This window comes from Monodon monoceros, unplaced genomic scaffold (genome assembly GCF_005190385.1).
Source record: "Monodon monoceros isolate NGI ecotype Baffin Bay Population unplaced genomic scaffold, NGI_Narwhal_1 Super_Scaffold_3, whole genome shotgun sequence".
Taxonomy (NCBI): Eukaryota; Metazoa; Chordata; class Mammalia; order Artiodactyla; family Monodontidae; genus Monodon; species Monodon monoceros.
This window is the reverse complement of record NW_021703780.1, coordinates 60,398,081-60,418,280: the sequence shown is the minus strand read 5'-3', so window position 1 is coordinate 60,418,280 and position 20,200 is coordinate 60,398,081. Positions and strand designations below refer to the sequence as shown.

General features: G+C 56.2%; 1 protein-coding gene across 1 annotated transcript in view; it reads right to left on the bottom strand.

The window, feature by feature from the left end:
- SCN5A (sodium voltage-gated channel alpha subunit 5) overlaps positions 1-20,200 on the bottom strand; it is a 103,809-nt gene that overhangs the window by 61,517 nt on the left and 22,092 nt on the right. Inside the window, exons 4-10 of the mRNA XM_029243674.1 lie at positions 16,402-16,491; positions 14,930-15,058; positions 8,065-8,156; positions 4,327-4,557; positions 2,878-2,941; positions 1,423-1,564; positions 715-912 (exon numbers count right to left, since the gene is read on the bottom strand). Of these exons, the coding sequence (XP_029099507.1) occupies positions 715-912; positions 1,423-1,564; positions 2,878-2,941; positions 4,327-4,557; positions 8,065-8,156; positions 14,930-15,058; positions 16,402-16,491 (946 nt within the window). The remainder of the gene's footprint in view (positions 1-714; positions 913-1,422; positions 1,565-2,877; positions 2,942-4,326; positions 4,558-8,064; positions 8,157-14,929; positions 15,059-16,401; positions 16,492-20,200) is intronic.

The following is a 20,200-nucleotide window of genomic DNA, read 5'->3' as shown; positions in this document are numbered from 1 at the left end:
ACTAGAGGGCAGGGGATCTTCGAGAAGGTTCGGCTGGTCAAAATGGCTGCTGCAGGATGTGGCATGGAGCAGTGAGAAGGAAGTGGATGTCCTTGGCCTAGCTTCTAAAAAGTTTGCTCTGCAGTTAGCCTCCGGCACCCACCACGTGTGGAACTGTGGGGACAGCCATGGCAGCATCGCCAGTGCTCATTTGCTGAGCCTGTTCAGGCCTCCGACCTTGGATCTTCCTCACTACCCCATCAGAAGGCATCCGTTGACTAGGATAAACTATGTCTATGGACACATGGTTCTCGTCTACCCAGCATGCACTAGGCTCACGGTGACCACCTTTAGCCAGGAGCTACCGCCTTTACCCACCTGGCACCACCATCACCCAGAAGACACCACGGTCACAGGGAAGAGCATTCCTCAACAGGCACCATACTCACAGGACCCACCTTTACTCAGCAGGCACCACTTTTACCTAGCAGGCACCTCCCCATGAACAGGCTCTCGTCTTTACCCAGTAGGTAACAAATTTTTACCCAGCAGACACCACATTCACAGGAAATACCTACACCCACCAGACACTTGCTTTACCCAGCAGGCGCCAGCTTTACCCAGCATGCATCACTTACAGCCACCAGCTTTTACCCAGCAGGCGCCACACTTATAGGCATCCACAATCAGGTGAAGGCTTGTTCTGGAGGCTCCTTGGCCACACTGCTCACCCACCTCATGCTCTTTCTTGAGCATCTCCATGGCTTCCTGGAATCGCTTTTCCTTCTCCTCTGTCTCAGCAATGGTGGCTTGGTTTTGCTCCTCGTAGGCCATGGCAACCACAGCCAGGATCAAGTTCACCAGGTAGAAGGAGCCCAGGAAGATGACAAGCATGAAGAAGATCATGTAGATCTTCCCTGCAGACCTCAGGGTCTGGGGGAGCAAGGGGGCGGAGGTCATCTTCACTGGGGCCCCTCCCGGGTCAAGGTCATAAATCCCAAGTTGCCCAGCCTGGCTGTGCCAGGGGTTCAAATGGCCACAGCCTGGAGAACGGGTAGAGCATGTCCCACCTATAGAGGGAAGTGTCCTAACCTACTGAAGAGAGTGACCTGCACACAGGGGGCAGTACCCCACCCATGGAAGGAGGCAGAACATTTCAGTTGACACAGGAAGTGTCACATAGGGTGGACCAGTTGGACCAGTGTTCCACTGACAGAGCATGGAGTATCCTATATAGAGGGCTGGGTACTTGGTCACCAGCTAAAGGAAAGTTTCTTTGCTTGCTGAGTCCCCATCCCTCAAACGTCCCTGTGCCTCCTCTCTTCTGACCAGTGGGGAAGCTGCTGGGACGCTTGTGACTAGTCATTTGTGCAGCCTGGGCCCTGGTGCTAGACACTGAGCCCATTCCTGGCAGCTCTCTGCTGGCCCCATGCACCCACGTACCTGCTGGTAGAGGCGCTCCCAGTAGTCCTGTGTCATCAGTCGGAAGAGTGCAAGAAAGGCCCAGGCAAAGGAGTCGAAGCTGGTGTAGCCATGGTCAGGGTTCTCGCCTGCCTTCAGGCACCTGTAGCCCTCGGGACATGTCCTACGGCCAGACACACGGACTTTATCCCATGCTGTGAGGGGCCCTCTGCCCCTGAGACGCTAGCTCCACAAACCTACTGCCACACTGCGGGGTCCTGCTGCCGTGACTTTTCATGCTGTGCCTCCCACCCGGGACACCGTCTTCCTCTTTTCTCTACCCATCTGTATGCTGCTAGGCCTAAATCCAGCTCCCTCTGCCCACGTGACACACCATCCCAGCTGCTGTCTGCATTGCCTCTCCCCTCCCAGAGGAAGTGCCAAGGGCCTGGCTCAGATTTCTTCCCTGCCTGCCTACCCCAGGGGAGCTGGGCACAGTGCAGACACACAGGGGGAGCATGAGGCTGAGGTGAACAGGATGGAGCCCAAGGCAAAGGTCAGGCGGCCATGGGGCTGTGGGATGATTCTAGGGTGGATGGGCTGGGGTCCGGCCATGTCTGGAGGGCACAGCCTCTCTCCCAAAGAGGGAGCGCTGGTCTGGAGTCACGAGTGGAGTGAGTGTGTGAGAGAGAGGATGGGGGCAAGGGAAACTTGGCAAGTAGGAGGATGCAGCCAAGGGGCCTCTGTGTCTTGCTAATGTCCTAAATTAAGACTTTTTCTTTAGAGATAGGAAGGGCTCTGCGGCCATTTGAACCCCTGGCACAGCCTTGCTCCCCCAGACCCTGAGGTCTGCAGGGAAGATCTACATATTCAGATATGCGGGACTACAGCCCCGAAGAGCACCTCCCTTAGGTGAGCCTGTGTGACCCTCCCCATAGCAACCTATGACACAGTCACACTGACCCAGGTGCCGGTGTGCACAGGGCCCTGGAAGCTGCACGTGGCTACTGGGCATCTCTGGGTACCACACCCAGGCTGCAGGTCCAGGCCCTGCTTGCCCTGGAGGAGAGTCTAGGCTGCCAGGGGAGGCCATACTCACTTTTGACCTAATGGACGGATGAGGAGGGAGGAAGTGAAGACAGGAGGGGGTGGGTGCCGCCCTGGGGGGCTTTGGGAAGGGAATGGAGCCAGGGTTGGGCTACTGTGGGGCCCTGCAGGGTTTCCTGGGCTGCCCCCCAAGTCCAGTCCCATCTTCAAGGCTCTGTTTGCCTTCCCTGAAAAGCCAAACCCCCATCTCTTTCTTCACCCCTTCCCAGCTGCCTCCCTGTGGAGGTGGGGGGGCAGCTGCCATGGGCCTGGCAGGGAAGGGAGGCAGGGAAAGGTCTTGCTGTCCCTGGGGTCAAGGGCATAAACTGAAAGCATAGTCAGCTGATAAAGCACTGGAAGGAGACTCCCCCAGCTGGGTGAGGTGGCCCTGGGGGGGTGGGTGCTACGTACCCAGCGTCAGAGCTATTCCCACACAGTAACACATCAGAGGTGCCATTCTTGAGCAAGTAGTTTTCTGGAAGAGAAGCATCCAATGGTGAGAGGCACGTGTGGCCCAGACTCCTGGGGGTTCCAGACTGCACCCTGGGCTTTGGGGAGGTAGACACTGCTGGGGGTCTTCCATCCGCTCCTCTGCCCTCTGCCTGACCTCTGCCCTCTGCCTGACCAGGTCTGAGGCAACTCTGGCTGATCCCCTGGGCTTCCTCTGGCTCCTCCTCCGACGTTCAGCTGCCAGTGTCCCCAGGTGCACTCAGGAAATCCCCACGGGGAGCTTCCGGACCCTGCCCCAATCACTCAGGGGGCCAACCAGGGTCAAGAGAGGCCCTGAACAAGAGGCAGGGGTTTGTTCAGACATGGCTGGGGCTGGACCAGATGAGACGTAGGACATCAGTCCTGTCGCCTCCACTCTGTGACCATCCATCAGTCCCCATCACTCCCCACTACCTGCCTTAGTCTTAGGTGTCAGTTCTCCAAGTGTGGTCCCCAGACCAGCAGCATCAAGCATCAACTGGGAACTGGTTAGAAAGGTAACTTCCCAGAGCTACTGACTCAGAATCTCGTGGGGTGGGGCCCAGCAGTCTGTGTTTTCCAGAGCCTTCCAGGTGACTTTGGTGTACACATACGTTTTAGAACAGCTGCTACGTGGCCACACTGAATCACAAGCAAATTTACTCATTGAGTTTCCATCTATTTCTTTTTTCTACAGTGGACTGCTGGTGTATGTTAGAGGCCTTAACTTCAGAATGGCCCTCGGGGTCCTTGTGGCCTGGAATCTGGCCTTGTACCAGCATCTACCTTTGGCCTAGACTGATGGCTCTAGTCAAGAGAGGTGCTGGTCATCAGCCCGGAGGATGGAAGTGTAAGCCATGGGGCAGTGAAACAACTCGAGGGGCTCACATGGCTTTGCACAATCACCGAGCTTGTCCTGGGGTGCATGGGTATGGACTTAACATCCTGACAAGGATCACTGAAGTCAAGTGAAAAAGCCCATGCCAAGCAAATGGGGCCTCTACTCTGAAGCCTCACAAACTACCCCAGCTCCGTCCCCCCACCCTTTCCCAAGCGAAACCCCTCTCCCTGCTGGCAGGCTGGTCTCCTCACCATTCCTGACCCTTCAAATGTTGTAGCTGCTGTTCTCCTATCTACCTCTCCATCCTTCCCATTCTTCAAGTGTTATCTCTCCATCTAGCCTGAGAACTCAGGAGGATAGGTGCTGAGTCTGCTCCTCTCCTGTCCTCTCTCCCAGAGCCCCAAAGGGCAGGGGCTGGGATCTCTGACATGCAGCTGGGTCTCTGGGAGAGCAGGTAGGGCTTGGATATCCTCAGAAGGAGGCCTGTGTGGGAGATGCTCGGCCCTGGTGGCCCCACAAAGCCCTGCCTGAGCCACGGAGCCAGTCAGCACCTGGGTTGTTGAGGTAGAGGTCCAGCGATTCCCAGACCAGGCCGTCGGCTTCCACGGAGCCGTTGGTGCCGCTGAGCACTGTGAAGTTGCGAACGCACTTGTGCCTCAGGTTGCCCATGAAGAGCTGCAGGCCGATGAGGGCAAAGACGCTGAGGCAGAAAACCGTGAGGACCATCACATCGGCCAGCTTCTTCACAGACTGGATCAGGGCCCCCACGATGGTCTTCAGGCCTGGGGGAGACGAGGAGGAGCTCGGAGTCACCCACGGCACCCGTGCTCCCCGCTCCAGTGGACAGGGGCCAGGCCTGAGGGGTGCCGGGCTGGGGGAGCCATCATGGGGGCGGGCAGGGGAAGGAGGCCTCTCCTGGGCTTTTCAGACCAAAACCTCCCTTTCCTCTGCTGCTGAGAGTCTGTCCTGATCCCCCTGGGGCAGGAGTCCAGTCTGGCTGTGTATTTTCAGAGGGGCCTAGTTCTCTTTGCTCTCCATAGCCAAATAAATGAAATAAGTATGGAAAATGCTGTTTCCTTGCAGGAGAAAACACTCAAAGCCTATCCCCCCCAGTTAGTCCCAAGTTATGCCAGGCCTGTCCCTTTAAATGTAGTTCCTGGAAAGGAGACAGAGGGCCAGGCCCCCTCCAGGGCAATGGACAGCCTTGGCCTTGATCCTGAGATGGGGAGAGACACAGCCATTCTCGGTAGGGGAATGTGGTGTGTGCACTGGGGAGGTTGACGGGGCGGTGCGGGGGGGTAGGTGGGTCTGGCTAAGGCCATGGTGGGTGATGTCCTAAGGGGCCTGCTCTGGCTCAGGCCCCACTTTTGGGAAAGGCACAGGGGTACCTGTTTTGTATTTTCCTCCTCTGCCCTGTCCCCCTGGGACCCACCCCCGTCCATCCCACCCCCCAAAGCTAAGAGGCCGTGATCTGTTAGTTGCACGGCCCAGCTCCCTGCAGAAGCCAGCGCCGCACAGAAAAGCACGTGTAGACGCCTTTGGTCTGACACTTGGCTGCGGTCCTACAGCAAGTTCACAAGTTCGAGCAGAGCATTGGGAGCGAGGGGGCTTCTCTGCCAGCGGCAGGGACTCACCTCCCATCCCTCCTCCCCACCCCTCCCCCCCATCAAAGCAGCCAGATCTCAGATTAAGCTCCATCCATCCATCGTCCAGCCGGTTAATGTGTTAGGAGCACCTGTGCGGCTGTGTCCGCAGCTGCTGTGCCCATGACTCAGAGACAAGGAGGCAGCGATGGGCAAACGTGGGAGAGGGGAGAGGAAGTCCTTCCCACAGTGCCGCCAATGCTGCTGCCTGCCCAGGGCTGGGAGGCACTCAGCGTTCTCTGTGAAATCATCCTGGCAGATGTTGGCAACTGCCTGGGCACTGGGTGGACCTTGCAGGGGTCTGGGCCCAGAGTGGTGGAGGTGGTGATGGTGGTGGCGGGGTTCATGAGCCCTCTGTAGTCCAGAACTACGCTTCATCTCTAGCAGAGCTTCTAGGACCCTCGGTGGGCATCTGGTTCTCCTCACCACGCTTGGAGACCCACCCATAGTGTGGGGCATGGTGGGGGCAAAGTGAGGGGCCGTGGGCAGCAGCTCACATACCCAAATTAAACTCTGCCTCCAAAGTATCTGTGGCCTGAATCACTCAGTCCAAGGCTCTGAAAAGCACCTCCTGGTCTGTGGAGATAGTGTCCTTGGGGACAATCAGTTGGTGATCCATTCCTTTAACCATTTCTCACATTGATGAGAGTCCACTTCTGGCAAGAATGATTCCAACCAAGTAAAGGGATTCTTTCTGAGAAGACCCAGGAAGAGATGGGTGCTGGGGGATCAAGTGGGAAATTCTCCCTCCACTGAAGTTCTAACAGGCTGGGCGAAGAGCCCTTGGAAACTAACCATTCCGATTCATTCCCATTTTAAAGGAAAGGAGACTGAGGTCTGGAGAGGGTCACGGCTCTTAAGCCTCAGCTCAGGGAACGCCTCCTCAAGGGAGACGTCGGTAATGCTGTGACCACAGCGTTTTCCTAACGGCCGCTTTCCGCAGCTGCTGTGTGCTGCCTCACTGGGCTGCTGGCAGCTTTGAAGAGATCCAGTGGGACTCGGTTGGGGTTGGCTGGCTCCCTCCCTTAACCCCGGACTGAGAAATATTTTCCTTTGTCAGCCTTATTTTTTTTTTAATAAAACAAACCGGAAGATGATTTTTCTTAATTGCTGTGGTCAGTGTGCTTACCTATCCTTGCCAGGTGTGTGCTGTGAAGTCCCCTAGAGGACAGACCCTGGCCGATGATGCCTGTCACAACACTGGGGGGGGGCTCCATGGGGATGGGAACAGAGTGCCCCACTCGCTACGGGCTCTTAGCAGAGGTCTGGGCCACGTGCGGGGAGTGTGCGGGCAAGTGGCTCCTGTGCTCACCCCATGGTGGGTTCAGAGCCAGGAGGAGTATTGAGGCTCAGTGTGAAATCAGCATAAGTGGGGGCTCCTCTTATTCGATAATTAGCCCCACCGGGGGAGTCTGAACTCCTTCTGGGAGCTCACAGCAGGGCCCCTGCCTCCCTGGGGGCAGCAATAGCAAATGCAGGCCAAGGGCCCAGGACGCCCGGGCTTTCCAAGTCAGGAGTGGATACAACCATCTGGCTCCCCAGCTCTGACATCTCTCCAGATCGGTGACATGCAACCTGTTTCCAGCTGCCTTCTTAAAAGAAATGCCTTCTCCAGCTCTGAGTGGGGATGCACTCAGAAACGTTTCTGGAAGGGGCCTCTAGGCTCTGAAATCATTATAGTCTTTGAGAGCTTTCCTAGATGGATGGGGTAGACTGGCTTTCTAGAGAGGCCGTCTGGGCCTCAGAAGGTTTCCCGGGACAATTGCCAACATGCGTCAAGGAGAATTTCTTCCCGAGGCTACCATGCACGGTTTGCTAAACCTCTACCGCACATGCAGCAAGGGCTGTTAGACGCCAAGGCCCGGTGACACCTGTCCACAGAGTACTCTCCGTTTCACAGAATGGGTTGCGGTGTCGGCTGTGTGTGTATCACCAAAGGGGGCTCAAGGCAGGGAACGGGCACTCAGCCACGAAAGGCCATGCCTGAGCTGTCCTTTTTTACTCTGGGTGTGGTTTCCCTCACAAACAGTACTTTTAGTTTCCTTATCGGAGCATGATGCTTCAGGCTGAAGCAACTCACATACAAGCTTTCAGCTATTCCAATAGTTGAGTTCAGTTTGGGAAATAAATCACTACCTTGGGAAGAATTTGGGTTCAATCCAGGACCTGCCATGGAGTACTCTGTGCCCCCGGGGGTCTATGGTGGTGGGCTTTGCTGGGGTGGACAGTCCGAAGCCCATTCTGAGGCATGGAGGGGACAGCCGTGTCCACTGAAGACAGCCCCCATACCCAAGCTCTGGGAAAGGTATTCTGGGGACAGGCACATTTGAAGGGGCCTTCCCGAGGGTCGCCTTGGCTCCCAGGTAGCTGGAAAGGCCCAAGCGTGTCCCTCCAGCCTTGGCGTTTAACCTGATTTTCACCTGAAATGACTGATATAGTTTTCAGGGCCCGGAGGACTCGGAAGGTACGTAAAGCTGAGACATTGCCCAGGTCCACAAATTCAGTGGTGTATCTGTAACAAGGGAAATTCACACACAAGACAGTGACAACACGCCAGTAGGACACACAGTCAGAGGAGGGGGGTGGGGGAGACGGAGAGAGAGTCACTTGTAGCTGAGATCTGGGAGGCAAACCTGGGCATCTTACCTGGGATAACTGAAATAGTTTTTAGAGCTCTCAGGACTCTGAAAGTTCGAAGAGCCGACAAATTGCCTAGTTTTATATTTTCTGATACATACCTGTAGAATCAAATCACAGTTATTGGGAATTACAAAGCGGCACCTCAGCCCGCCCTCCCTGACCAGCCCTCTCCCTTCTCCCCCTCCCACGGGGAGGGCTGTGCATGACCCGGGGCCTCCCCTAGGTTTTCTTCTTGATCTCATCCCTCCTGCCACGGGGAACCTCAGTGAGGGTGCCTTAAGGATGTCCACAGAGCAAGCTCCCAGGCGGCTCTCTCGGTGATGGTCCTGTGAATAACCAGCGCCACGAGGCAACGACTCTGCCACGTTCTCCATGCCACTTGCGGACTATGACACGAAGCCACATGGGGGAGCGTCTGAGACTGGGGACACAGCAAAGAGGGAAACTCCATTTTCCAGGAGGCTCAGGCCAGGTGATATAGGAAGCAAGCGGGTTTCTGGTCCTGGTTTTGCTCTATGTCTTCTGCAGTGTCACCAGCTCGTGCCGGGCAGCTCTGATCCGTGGGACCCTGAAGTCTAGCTGAGACCGCTGTGGAGCCAAGGCTGGGTGTCTGAGGGCATCCCACTCCCTCCTTCCAATCACAATTCTCTGTGCAAGGCGTGGCTCAGGAGTCCCTGAAGTCAGGAGGTGGAGGTGACTTGAGTACTCAAAGAGAGAAGAGCTCCCAAAATGATGCTTTGGAAGATGAGATGGGAGGTTGCCCAAATATTTAGCTCTTAACTACTCACGGGCAACGGCCAACACAAGAAAAGAAAAAAGCAGGCTGAGGGGTCCTAGGGATGTGCCAGCCCCTCTCCCATGAGTCCACCCCAGTCTTGGTGTCTCCTCACGATGGCCCTGGGTGTCCACAGGAGTAGTGACCTCGGGAGGCAAGCAGCCCTCCTCGGTGTGTGTCCTGCTTGGGCCCGAGTGGTGCTCAGCAGGGTTGAGTGGCCGTGGGGCTCCCACCTGCAACTTGGACAATCGTCCATCCATAGCTTCCACAATCACAGGAGGAAGGAGTCGGTCTCTGGCTGGCAGGGACCCGCCCAAGCAGAGCGTGAAGACACGCGTGGATGGGTCACATGACCAGGACGTCTGAGAGATGGATGGATAGTGTGTGACCAGGACTGTTGGGACAGTGGCAAGTGATTTGTGATATTTAACCAAAGGTTTCATATCCAGGGTGTCTGAGATTTAACCAAAGGTGTCTGATGTTTGACAAAGAACAGCAGACTCAGGATGTCTGATGTTTAACCAACTGTGTCCGACCCGGTGTCTGAGTGACGTCAGTCCAGGGACACTGGGTGAGTGTCGACGGTGGGCTGACAGTGCTGACAGACTCACTCTGCCTATCACGGTGGACCTCCAGGCCCTTCCACTCGGCTCAGAGTCTCTGAATCTGCCTTCAAGCTCTGGGGTCTGCAGGGAGGGACTTGGCAGGCTGTGACAAGGGACTCAACGTCCTCGGGTCAGCCGGGTCCAGCTCTGACTCTGGGCTGACACCAGCTTCCTCTCCATCCACTCATGGGGCGATTCCGTCTTTACGGGGCCCCGTGGACGAGGCCTGCTCCCTCCTTACTCTCCACAGCCTTCAGCGCTGGGAAGTCAGCAGGCTCATTCTCAGCAGAGCTTTCCTTCTGTCTACACCAGATCCTTTCCATGGTGTGGTCTCCACTCCTTCTGCTGGGCTCACTGCAGCTTGCAAATCTTTCTTGGGCGTGACAGTCAGATGCAGCCCTGTGTTCCGGGGGGGCGTAGAAGTCACCTCCCTTGTTCTGGCCCATATACATCTACTGATTTAGTTGAAGCTCCCTCTCAACTTTTGATGGCTATTCTACTTTCTGTGAGGGCTCTGACCCTCAGACCTCTGTCCCACACTCTCCTCTCAGGCTCGGACTCTCTGTCCAGACATGGTGTGGCCATGGGACTGCCAGGCTGAACCTGGACCACTGCCGATGTCGCTGTTACATGGAAGCCACAGTTTCAGCCTGTGGATGGCTCTGGATCCATTTTCTGCTGCTACTCCAATGGGTGTGGCCTGGGACAAAGTTTTCTTGTTCAGGACACTGGCTTCAAGGCTGTCTCTTCTGGTTACAGGGAATGGGCAGAGCACTGTGCCAAATGGAGAGGGAACCAACCGTCCCTGCTTCAGCCTCTTGTCCCTTCCAGACCCTGCCTGTCCCCTCGTGTCTCCAGTGAAGCCCTGCCCATCTCCTGCTTGGATTTAGCCTGTCTTCGCCTGTCCCAGTGTAGACCCTACCTTCCCCACCCCCTCAGGGCCCCCAGCGCTGACAGTGCTTGCCCTTTGCTCAATACCTGCTGGGCATAGGAAAGCTGAGACCCCAGGGTATGTGCTTCCGGCAGCCTTCAAGGCCAGCTGTGTGGCTGAGAACAGGGTGGGGCCAGTGGTTGAGTGTGGGTGAAGTCAGGTCACACGTGGGAGAGCAATACTGAGGAGGAAGAAGACTTGACGGTGGGGCACAGAGCAGGGTGAGGACAAGGTGTGTCTGTGACCGTGTCTGTGACACGGGGGCTGCTGCCTCTTTTACTTGACCCAGAACCTAGTGCCTGGCTACTTCCCGTTTGGGGGCCCTAGACCCCCACCAAAGCCTCTCTTGGGGCCCCGGAGAATGGCAAGGCAGGAGAGACCCTGTATTTAGCAAAGGGCCAGCTTCAGCAGTGGCCCAGGTCAGGGTGGAGCTCTGCTCCTGCCAAGCTGGCAAAACGCTCCTCCAAGTCCTTCTACTCTTTCTGCTGTGGCCAAGCGGCTGGGCAGGGGCAGACAGCTGCGGGGGTGGATCGTGGGCCCTGACACAGAAAAAGCAGCCGGTGGTGGGTGAGAGTTCTACCCCATCACACCAGCCCCAGCGCAGGAGGGGGCCTTTTGGAGGCTGAGGAACCATGAGGAAGGCAGACACCCTGGCCTTCTTCCTGCTCTGCCCCTATCTTGCTGTGCAGCCCTCCCATTCCATGCAGACGGCCCCTCCTGGGCTGCCAGGCAGAGGTACAGACAGCACAGCACGTTAGCTACTGCGGTGATTGCCACCCTCTCCTCTCTGCCCTCCCTCCCTTCCCCTCCATGTTTGGTTGCCATAACAACCCCAGAAGGTGGGAGGCTGCGCTAACTAGCAGGTAATGCCCAGCTCAAAGGGGGCGACAGGAAGAGCTCTGGCTGCGGGATTGCAAGTGGAGCCTGGCAGGCTTCCTGGCACCCCCTCCAACCCTCCACAATTCTAAAGTGGGTGGGGTTGGGGATCAGGTGGAGGCCTAGCCAGAAACATCAGAATAGGGGTGCCTCTCAAGGTTACGAGTTAGGAGACTTGGTTTGAGCCCCAGCATTGCTGCTGATTCATTCTACAATTTTAGGCAAGTGGTAGGCTCTCTCTGAGCCTCAGTTTCTCCATCTGTAAAATGGAAGGTGGGATGGGGAGTTTCATTGAATAGAACTTTGTTGCCACTTAAGGCTCCTCTGATGATTCTAAGAGCCCCTCATTATTGAATCATTTTGGCTATAGCAGAACACTTTTCACAGCATTACCACGGCAGTAATTCATTGTTTTCATAAGGCAGGAGCACTGTCCATCAAAGTGCCAGGCCAGTCCAGCCCAGAGCACAAACCTGGCGTGCCAATGGGCCCAGGCAGCCCCAGGGGAAGTCAGTGGTCCATTTCTGTGAGACACTCGGAAACCTGGAAATAGTCTCGTGGCCTCCGAGGCCCCGTTCTGCTTTTGCTCCCCTGGTTCTGGTCCAAAGTGAAGGCAGGAGGGCTTGGTGAGGAAGGGACTCCTGCTCTGCGATTCCCAGTGGAGGGAGAGGTTTTCTGCAGGATTCCACGGGGATTGAGCGGCATGAGACAGGACAGGAGGACTGGCTAAGGGCTGGATGGGGAGGACTCAGAGCATCTCCCAGAGTCGTGGGCTGATGACAAGCCAAAGCCTGGCTCCTGCCATCGGACAAGGGGCCCGGGTTCTGGGAGCGTTGCTGCCATGACACAGTGCTGCTGAGGCTCCGGGATGGGAAGGTAGAAAAGGCTCAGGCAGATGCTCTATCCTCTTGAAGCCCCTTCCTGTGACTTCGGGCCCTCAGGGGCCCATGGATCACTGCCCACCCCACCCCCACCCCACCCCCGCCGTAGGGCACCTTGGAGCCTGGGCCCGCCTTAGCCATCCTACTCCATTCCCATGAGTGCAAGCCCCTGGCTCTGACAGAGAATGCTCCCCCCGTCCTCACACATCAGACCTGCCTCCCAACTCTGTGTTCTCAGATGATGATCCTGCTTCTTACCACTGAGAAAACAGAAGCAATCAGAAGAGAAATTCCTTCTCTCACTATCGTCTCTGTCAGTCTACCTCCACTGCCACTTGAAATTCTGCCTTCCCTGCTATTACGGCCAACACTCCACCCAGTCCCTGGATTCCTACCCCTCGGGCCAGCTCAAGGGCTTTGCTCCTGCAACTGCCCCCTTTCCTCCATCACCAACTTCCCCTCTCTCGTGGATTGTTCCCATCAACTTGCAACGATGCCTCCCTTCTTTAAAGGTCCTCCCTTCACCCATCCTCCCCTCTGGCCACCACCCTACTTTGGGTCCTATTTTAGAGCAAACCCCACAAAGCAGATGGGTACATTTGCCTCCCCCCCGCCCCGCCCTCTTCCCACCCTCCCTCAAGCCTTCTCTCATCAGCCACGTGTCCCCCACTCCCCTGGAAGCCATCTCGTCAAGGTCAAAATCGTCAACCATTTTTATGTTGTTGACTTCAACGGTCCATCTTGGTTCTCACCTTCCTCAGCCTCCTTGTGGTTTCTTTCAAATCGAGTCACACTCCCCTGCTGGTTTTCAGGATACTGCTCTCTCCTGGTTTTCCTCAGCCCTCCCTGGCGGTTCCCTCCAGTTTCTTCGCTCCATCCTCCTTTTTCGGGACTTCAGGATGTTAGAGCGTCCCAGGGTACAGTCCCCAGGCGGCTTCCCTTCCCTGGCGACACTCCCAGATGATCTCATCCGGTCTCCTGGCTTTAAATACCATCTGTATCCCGACAGCTTCTAAATTTATACCTCTGAGTGGACCTCTTTCCTGAACTCCAGGTTGGAAGATCCAGTTGCCGACTCGATATCTTATCCTGGATGCTTTCATACCTAATACATTCCAGACCGGATGTTTGATTCTTCTCCTCCCTCTGTTTTCCAGGCCAACGAATGGTCGCACCAGCCACCCAGCTGCTCAAGCCAATAGCCACCCTGAGGTCTCCTGTCAGGCCTACCTTCAAATATACTTAGAATCTGACCATGTCTCTCACCTTCTCCACCGGGACCCTGGTCCCAGACACAATCCTCTCTCTCCTGGCTACGAAAATAGCCTCTGGGCTGCTCCATCACTTCCGCCCTTATCCCTCCACAGAGTCCTGTCCACAGAGCAGCCAGGGTGATCTTCCTAGAATGTAAATCAGACCACGTCCCTCCCTGCTTCTAACCCCCACAGGCTCCCATCACACTTGGCTTTTATCATGGCCTGTAAGGCTGTACAATCTGTCCCCCACACTACTCTTTCCCTTGTTCACTTAGCTCTGCCCAGGCCTAAATCTACATTGGCTTCATGGCAAGTGGTAGCCTCTCTCTGAGCCTCAGTTTCCCCACCTGTAAAGCGGCAGGCTGGAGTCAGCTCACAAGCAGCGTGCCTAGAAACAGGGGTTCTGATGCATGTTCTGACCACCGGGCAGAGAGCACCCCATCAGTAGGGTCGTTTCCCTCTTCTCCTCTCTCCTCCACTGCATGGATGAGCTCAGAGCCGCTCACATCCAAGGGTAAATAAAGACTTTGTCATGAACAGGTGGGTTCAGTGAATCTGAGAATCCTAGAAAGTGGCAGTTGAACTGAACCTCTGACACCACCCAGCTCAACACCGACCTTTCACCAGTGGGGAAACTGAGGCTCTATAAGGGTAGGGAGTATAACCCTCATCAGCTCTGCTCTTGCCAAGGTACGGCGCCCAGCCCTGCACACACTGGGTTTTCCACACACATCAGGCTTTCATAAAGGGTTTGACGGCTGAGCCCCTGACCATGACTCCTGCATGGGAGGCCTGCCCTAATCGTTCATCCCCACCAGAAACCAGCATCCGTTGCCTGAGACATCCAGAGTGGCATGCCTCAACCCAACCCCTAAGCAAGGGTCCCTTCCCTGGCAAGGAAGTGGGGCCTCGGCTGGCATGGCAGCAGGCCTGGGGTCACATTTGCTTACTGTGTCCCTGGCATCAGTTTTCTCATCTGTAAAATGGGAGTAAGGAACCCCCATCCAGGTGACCTCTCTGGCTGGTGTGAGGGCCCACTGGATCATGTCAGTGACCAGGCGTCTCACAATGTGCCAGACATTGACTCTCTGAGTGGAGACTGCAGCCATGCTGGCGCACCTGGCATAAGCTCCTGGGGATGCCCAGCCACTTCTCCAGCTCCTTTGCTCTCTTTCCTGCAGTTTAAATCACCTTGGAATCCAGGTCACTGTTCATAGTGGTCCAGAGATTTCAGGTTGTAACATTGGTTTCCCTTGACAGAAACAGCAGAGGATACTAAACCAGAATCTTAATGAAGTTCCTTGAGCAAAGGGCTGCCACGGAGCCACAGATGAGCCAGGGGGCCTAACCAGCATGGCCGCGTGAGCTACTCTGAACCCGTCTCTCCCCACCAGGGTGAGCCGAGGGCCTCCACGCCATCTTCCTCCTGCAGAGCTGATGTTGCCTCTGCAGGGAGGCAGAGAGGACTGGGCAGCCTGGGGCCAGGAGTGGCACCCACGCCTGTCAGTGTGGCCGCACCCCGCACAGCACAGGGGCGAGGTACTTACGCCATGACGATCACACTGAAGTCCAGCCAGTTCCACGGGTCCCGAAGGAAGGTGAACGCATGCAGGCAGAAGCCTCGAGCCAGAATTTTGACCAGACACTCAAAGGTGTAGATGGCAGTGAAGGTGTACCTGGGGAGGAGAGACCGGTGGGCTTTCTCAGGGAGGGTGAAGCCCGCAGGCCAGGTTGGCAGGAGCCCTATGCAGCTTCCCTCTCGAGGGCTCTCAGACCAGGCTCCCTGCAAAGCCCCCATGGCAGAGCTGGAGTTGGGGGTCGGAGCTTCGTTCCAAACACCTGGTCAACTTATGCATCTTCCCGTTTACTCAGCGTTGTGCATGCCCATGTGAACCCTCCATCTTCTGTCTCTCGGTTGTCTTGATGTAAGAAGACCCTCCACGTATCTCCTCACCCCAGCCCTGGGGGTCCAGGTACACAGGCATACGGTGGCCACTGTGGGACAGTTAGGACACTCAGAGTCCTGGCCCCTCACTCTTGTTTGTGGATCCTCAGTGATGGGAGGATTCTCATCCTCAACCATCTACAGGTAGGTGGGTACAGCTGTCTACCTTGGGCTCGGAAAGGGGGTTGATGTTCTAACACTTGAGGCTGGGAGGTTGCTGTTCTCTGTGTCCGGGGTCAGCTGAGCAATCCCAAATGTTCGGATGCTGGGACTGCGGCCCACGGGGCCACAGCCATGCTTGTCTCCAGGTCTTAGCAGCTGGATGCAGACCCCAGCACCGGCCGTTCTGCTGGGTCCTGTGTGAACAAGGAGCACCACCAGGCAAGCCACTTAGGTAAGAGAGGCTGTCCCCAACATTTCGTTGGTCCCCTAAAAACAGAGCCTGTTGGGTTCCACTTAGAACCTATGGGTCAGGAACGTTCATGTGGGAAGAAAGAACCAGGCACAGTTTTCTAAAACTGTGCAAATGGTTATAGGAAGCAGGACTTAGGGACAAGAGGCAGCAGTGTGGTGTTGAGGTCGGAATAGTCCTGGGCCTTTTCCCGGCCGCCACGCCCCCTAGCTGCAAGGTCTGGGGTGGTTACTTCTCCAGTTCTGTCTCTCATCTGTCAAATGGGCATAGTGTCTGTACCTGCCCTATGGGGTTGTCATGAGGGTTACATGATGCTTATTGCTCCAGGATAGTGGCTGGCATGCACTAAGTGCTCAATCAATTATTAGTAGTATTGTCTCAGAGCCTTCTCCAATACAATCAGTCCTCTTTAGGGTGGGTCGGGGGAAACTCTCACTTTGCCAACCTGGAGAGCTTCCTCTCCTGAGGACATAACTCAAAGCATGAATTTGGCAGGACTGGAAGCAGCGAAAGAGGGAAGGGCTAGGGCAAGGACCACCGCCGCCCCCCCCACCAGGTGGGTGAGTGCCTGGGCCTCTGCTGGGGTAACTTTGAGGCCAAGAGTCTGGAATGGAAAAGGCAGGGCGGGAGGGGCTGGCTGGAGAGGCCCTGAAGATACTCACTCGACATACTTGGTCCAGGGTGGAGGGTCGCGCTGGGCCATGAACACGCAGTTGGTCAGGATGGTACACATGATGAGCATGCTGAAGAGCATGGCGCAGGGTCAAGGAAAGCCGCCTGCAGGGGGCCGGATGGGCTGCCACTGCCAGGGGGTCCCGCCCCAGGTGTCGGCACCGCCAGGCCAGGGCTGCCAGATCAACGAGACAGGGGCTCCCAGGAGACACACCGGGGCTCTGCCCAGTCCTTGCCAACCCTTCCCCACTGAGGCTGGACACCTGCCCTGTTCCACAGCCCCCAACAGGGACCAGACACCTGAATGCAAACAGCAGAGTCCCTTGTAGGGCCCATCCTGGAGAGAAGGGAGGAGGGGCCGGCCCCCAGACCTCAGAGGTTTTTACCCATGGCCTAGTGGGAGCCCTGTCCTTGGCCACATTAGAGGGAGATGGGTGTTTATAAACAGCTTCTCAGGGGCCACTGTTTCAGGGAGAGGAAAGCCACGGTGGCAGGGCCCCGAGTTCCCTCCTCCACTTCTATGGGAGCAGCCCAGGCTGACCTTTGAACTAGGACTTCTGCCAAAACGTTCATGCCTTGTCCGGACACAGTGACCCGGGGGGAGGCAGGGGACCACATCTCTGGCTGCTTCCTCCTTTGCACATGCTCTTCACTCGTGGCCTCTTCTCCGCCTAGTACACTGCTTCCCTCCTTCAACGAGTGCCTCCTCCGAGCAACCTGCCCTGACTTCTTGCTTGCTGCACCCCCACGGCACCAGGCATCCCTCTTTCAGCATGTCTGGCTCCCTGAATGGCAGTGCCCATCTGTCCCCACCAGAAGGGGAGCTCTTCAAATGCTGGGATTGCGTCTCGGGCATCCTCTGGGCCCTTAGCCTCACGCTGAACTGCTCCAGGCCTTGTCTGATCCCTGAGTCTTTTTTTTTTTTTTTTTAATATATTTATTTATTTTTGGCTGTGTTGGGTCTTTGTTGCTGCACGTGGGCTTTCTCTATTTCCAGCGAGCGGGGGCTACTCTTCGTTGCAGTGCGCGGGCTTCTCATTGCGGTGGCTTTTCTTGTGCAGCACAGGCTCTAGCTGCACGGGCTTCGGTAGTTGTGGCTCATGGGCTCAGGAGTTGTGGCTCATGGGCTCTAGAGCGCAGGCTCAGTAGTTGTGGCACACGGGCTTAGCTGCTCCGCCGCATATGGGATCTTCCCAGACCAGGGCTCAAACCCGTGTCCCCTGCATTGGCAGGCGGATTCTTAACCACTGTGCCACCATGATCCCTGACTCTTTGACTCCAAGTCCCAGACACTGCTTCAGGCTGAACAAAGCTGACTGACCACCATGGCCTCCCTTACCTCTACTGGACCTGCAGAGGAACAAGGGCCAGACCCTGGGCCTCTTGTGGGTAGGGGCACCCCCGAGAGGCCCAGCCCAGAACGGGGACACTCTGCTACCCCACAAATCCTCTCCCCAGCCCAAGAGAGGAAACTGGGCCTCCCTTCCCTGCAGCTGCCCCCAGGCTCACCACCTTGTCCTGGCCTCAGCCCTGCGGGCAGCAGCTGCCAGCCAGGCGATTCCCACCGGAAGCCCGGGAGCTGCAGTAATTAAGCTCCGGGGGCCTGCCTCTTCCCTCCCCATCACAGTTCCACCCTTTCCCATGGCTTGGCCCAGCCTCGGGCCCGATGGGGAGCCCAATGCAGTCAGACTGGAGATGGGGCTGAGCTGGGGTACTGACTTTGGTGGGGGGCTGGCCCAGCTGGAGAGAGAGGTGGGATATCACAAGGAATCTAGGTGAATGCCCTCCACACCTCCAGCACTCCTTCTAGGGAATCCAGGGTATCAGGCAATGGCATGTCAGACCTGGCCCCCAGTATATAACGAATTCTCCAGTTTCTCATCTGAGATGAGAGGGGTCAGGTTCTGGGACACCCACCCCAGGGTTTGGATACTCAAACCAGAGTTGCTCAGCTCAGCGCCCAGGGCCTCAGGGAACCTTGATTCCTCCCCAGCCAGAGGGTGTCTCTCCAGACACTGAGGTCCCTCCCTCAGCTTGGTATCTGTGCATCCCTCTGCCTGGGGGAGGGTCTCCATGGCCAGGCCTAGTTCCTCTCCAGCTTTCAAGGGTAGGATCAGATACCCAACTCGGCAGCCCTTCTCCCCTACACACGTGCGCGTGTGCGCACACACATTCCCGTTCCTCACACCCCGGCTCCCCGCCAAGGCGTTCCTCACTGGGCAGGCAGTTAACAAGCCCCTCAACCAGACTTTATTCATCCCCACAGATCCATTGCTAAACCAACTGAGGATCAGATGATTCCTGAAATATGAAAGTAATGATGCTAAGAGCAAGACTCCACCAGCTGCTGTTGACTTTGGAAATGGAAGGGGGCCAGAGCCGAGGATTTCCCGTAGCCCCCAGAAAACAGAAAAACCTAGAAAACAGACTCTCCCCTAGAGCCTCCAGAAATGATTGCAGCCCTGCCGATACCTTGCTTTTAGCCCAGTGAGAACTTTTTTGGGCTTCTGACCCCCAGAACTATAAGGTGGTAAGTCTGTGTTGTTTCAAGTGGCAAAGTTTGTGGTAGTTTGTTACGGCAGTCACAGAGAACGACTGTGGGTACAAACCACAGGGTGAAGGGCTCTGTAAAGTGTGAGCAGACGGCCACCCAGGAAGAGGAACAGAATTATTTGTCATTTTTAAGAACAAACCTCATGAGAGCACATGTGCGTGGCTCTGTGCGGGAGATAGGGAGGCCTCTTAGCCATTGAACTGCTCCAAGATAGGGTATTATGAGAAACCAGACCCGCCTCTGGCTGGGCTGGGCAGGAAGGCTTCCTGGAGGAGGCATTTAGACAGGCACTGAAGGTTGGTTAGGGTTCCTCCAGCCGCCAGTCCTGGTGAGGCTCAGAACTGGGGAGACCCCTGTCTGGGGAGCCAAGCCTCTCCCAAGCCCTCTCTCAGTGCACACACCACTCATAGCTCTCATTAGAGTTGAGAAAAGGTCACTTGGCAGACAGCAGCAGTGCGGACAGGCCGCCTTGGACCAGAGGACTTGGCAGGACGCAGACAGAGGTGAATCAAGGTCTAGCATCAAGACTTAGGGAAGAACCAGAGTAGACAGCCCTGCTGAGCCCTGCTAGCCAGGGCCTGGGTCACACGGTGGGAAAAGACAAGTGCTCCCTGAATGAATTTTGGCTTTTGCAGACACAGCAATGGAGGGTGAGGTGCACAGACGCTGGTCTCTGCCACTTGACTGCTCAAAACCCTGCCTGGCTCTCCTATCCTTGAGGACAGCCCTTCCATTATTCTCAGTCTTTCCTGTGTATGTGATCTTTTCCTACCTAGACTGAGCCTTTAGTTCATGTGACTCCGCCCAAGCATCCCTAGGTCCCCCATGGAGCCACGCACACAGCCAATACCAGAGAGATAAGTCAAGTGCACTCCTGGCCAGGGCACACCTGTTTGCACTGCCTGGTGGTTTCAGGCCTATGATTGAGCTGGTTTCACGTGTGGGCAGAGGCAAAGGCCAGCTCTCGGGGCTGAGTTCAGCTGAACATCTTCAATCCTGCCGTGTCATTGTCCCCAAACACCCACTCCCAGCCTCATAATTAAAATGCCAGCAAGGACGGCCAGCCTGGGTTGTGGGGAAAGTCTGAAACTGGGGCTGCCTGTCTTCAGATCCTAAGGAATCAAAAAACTCCCAAAGAGAAGGGAATTAATGGTCAGGGTATTTTCATATATTTGTGCTATTAAATTAACACACACACACACACACACACACACACACACACACACACACACACA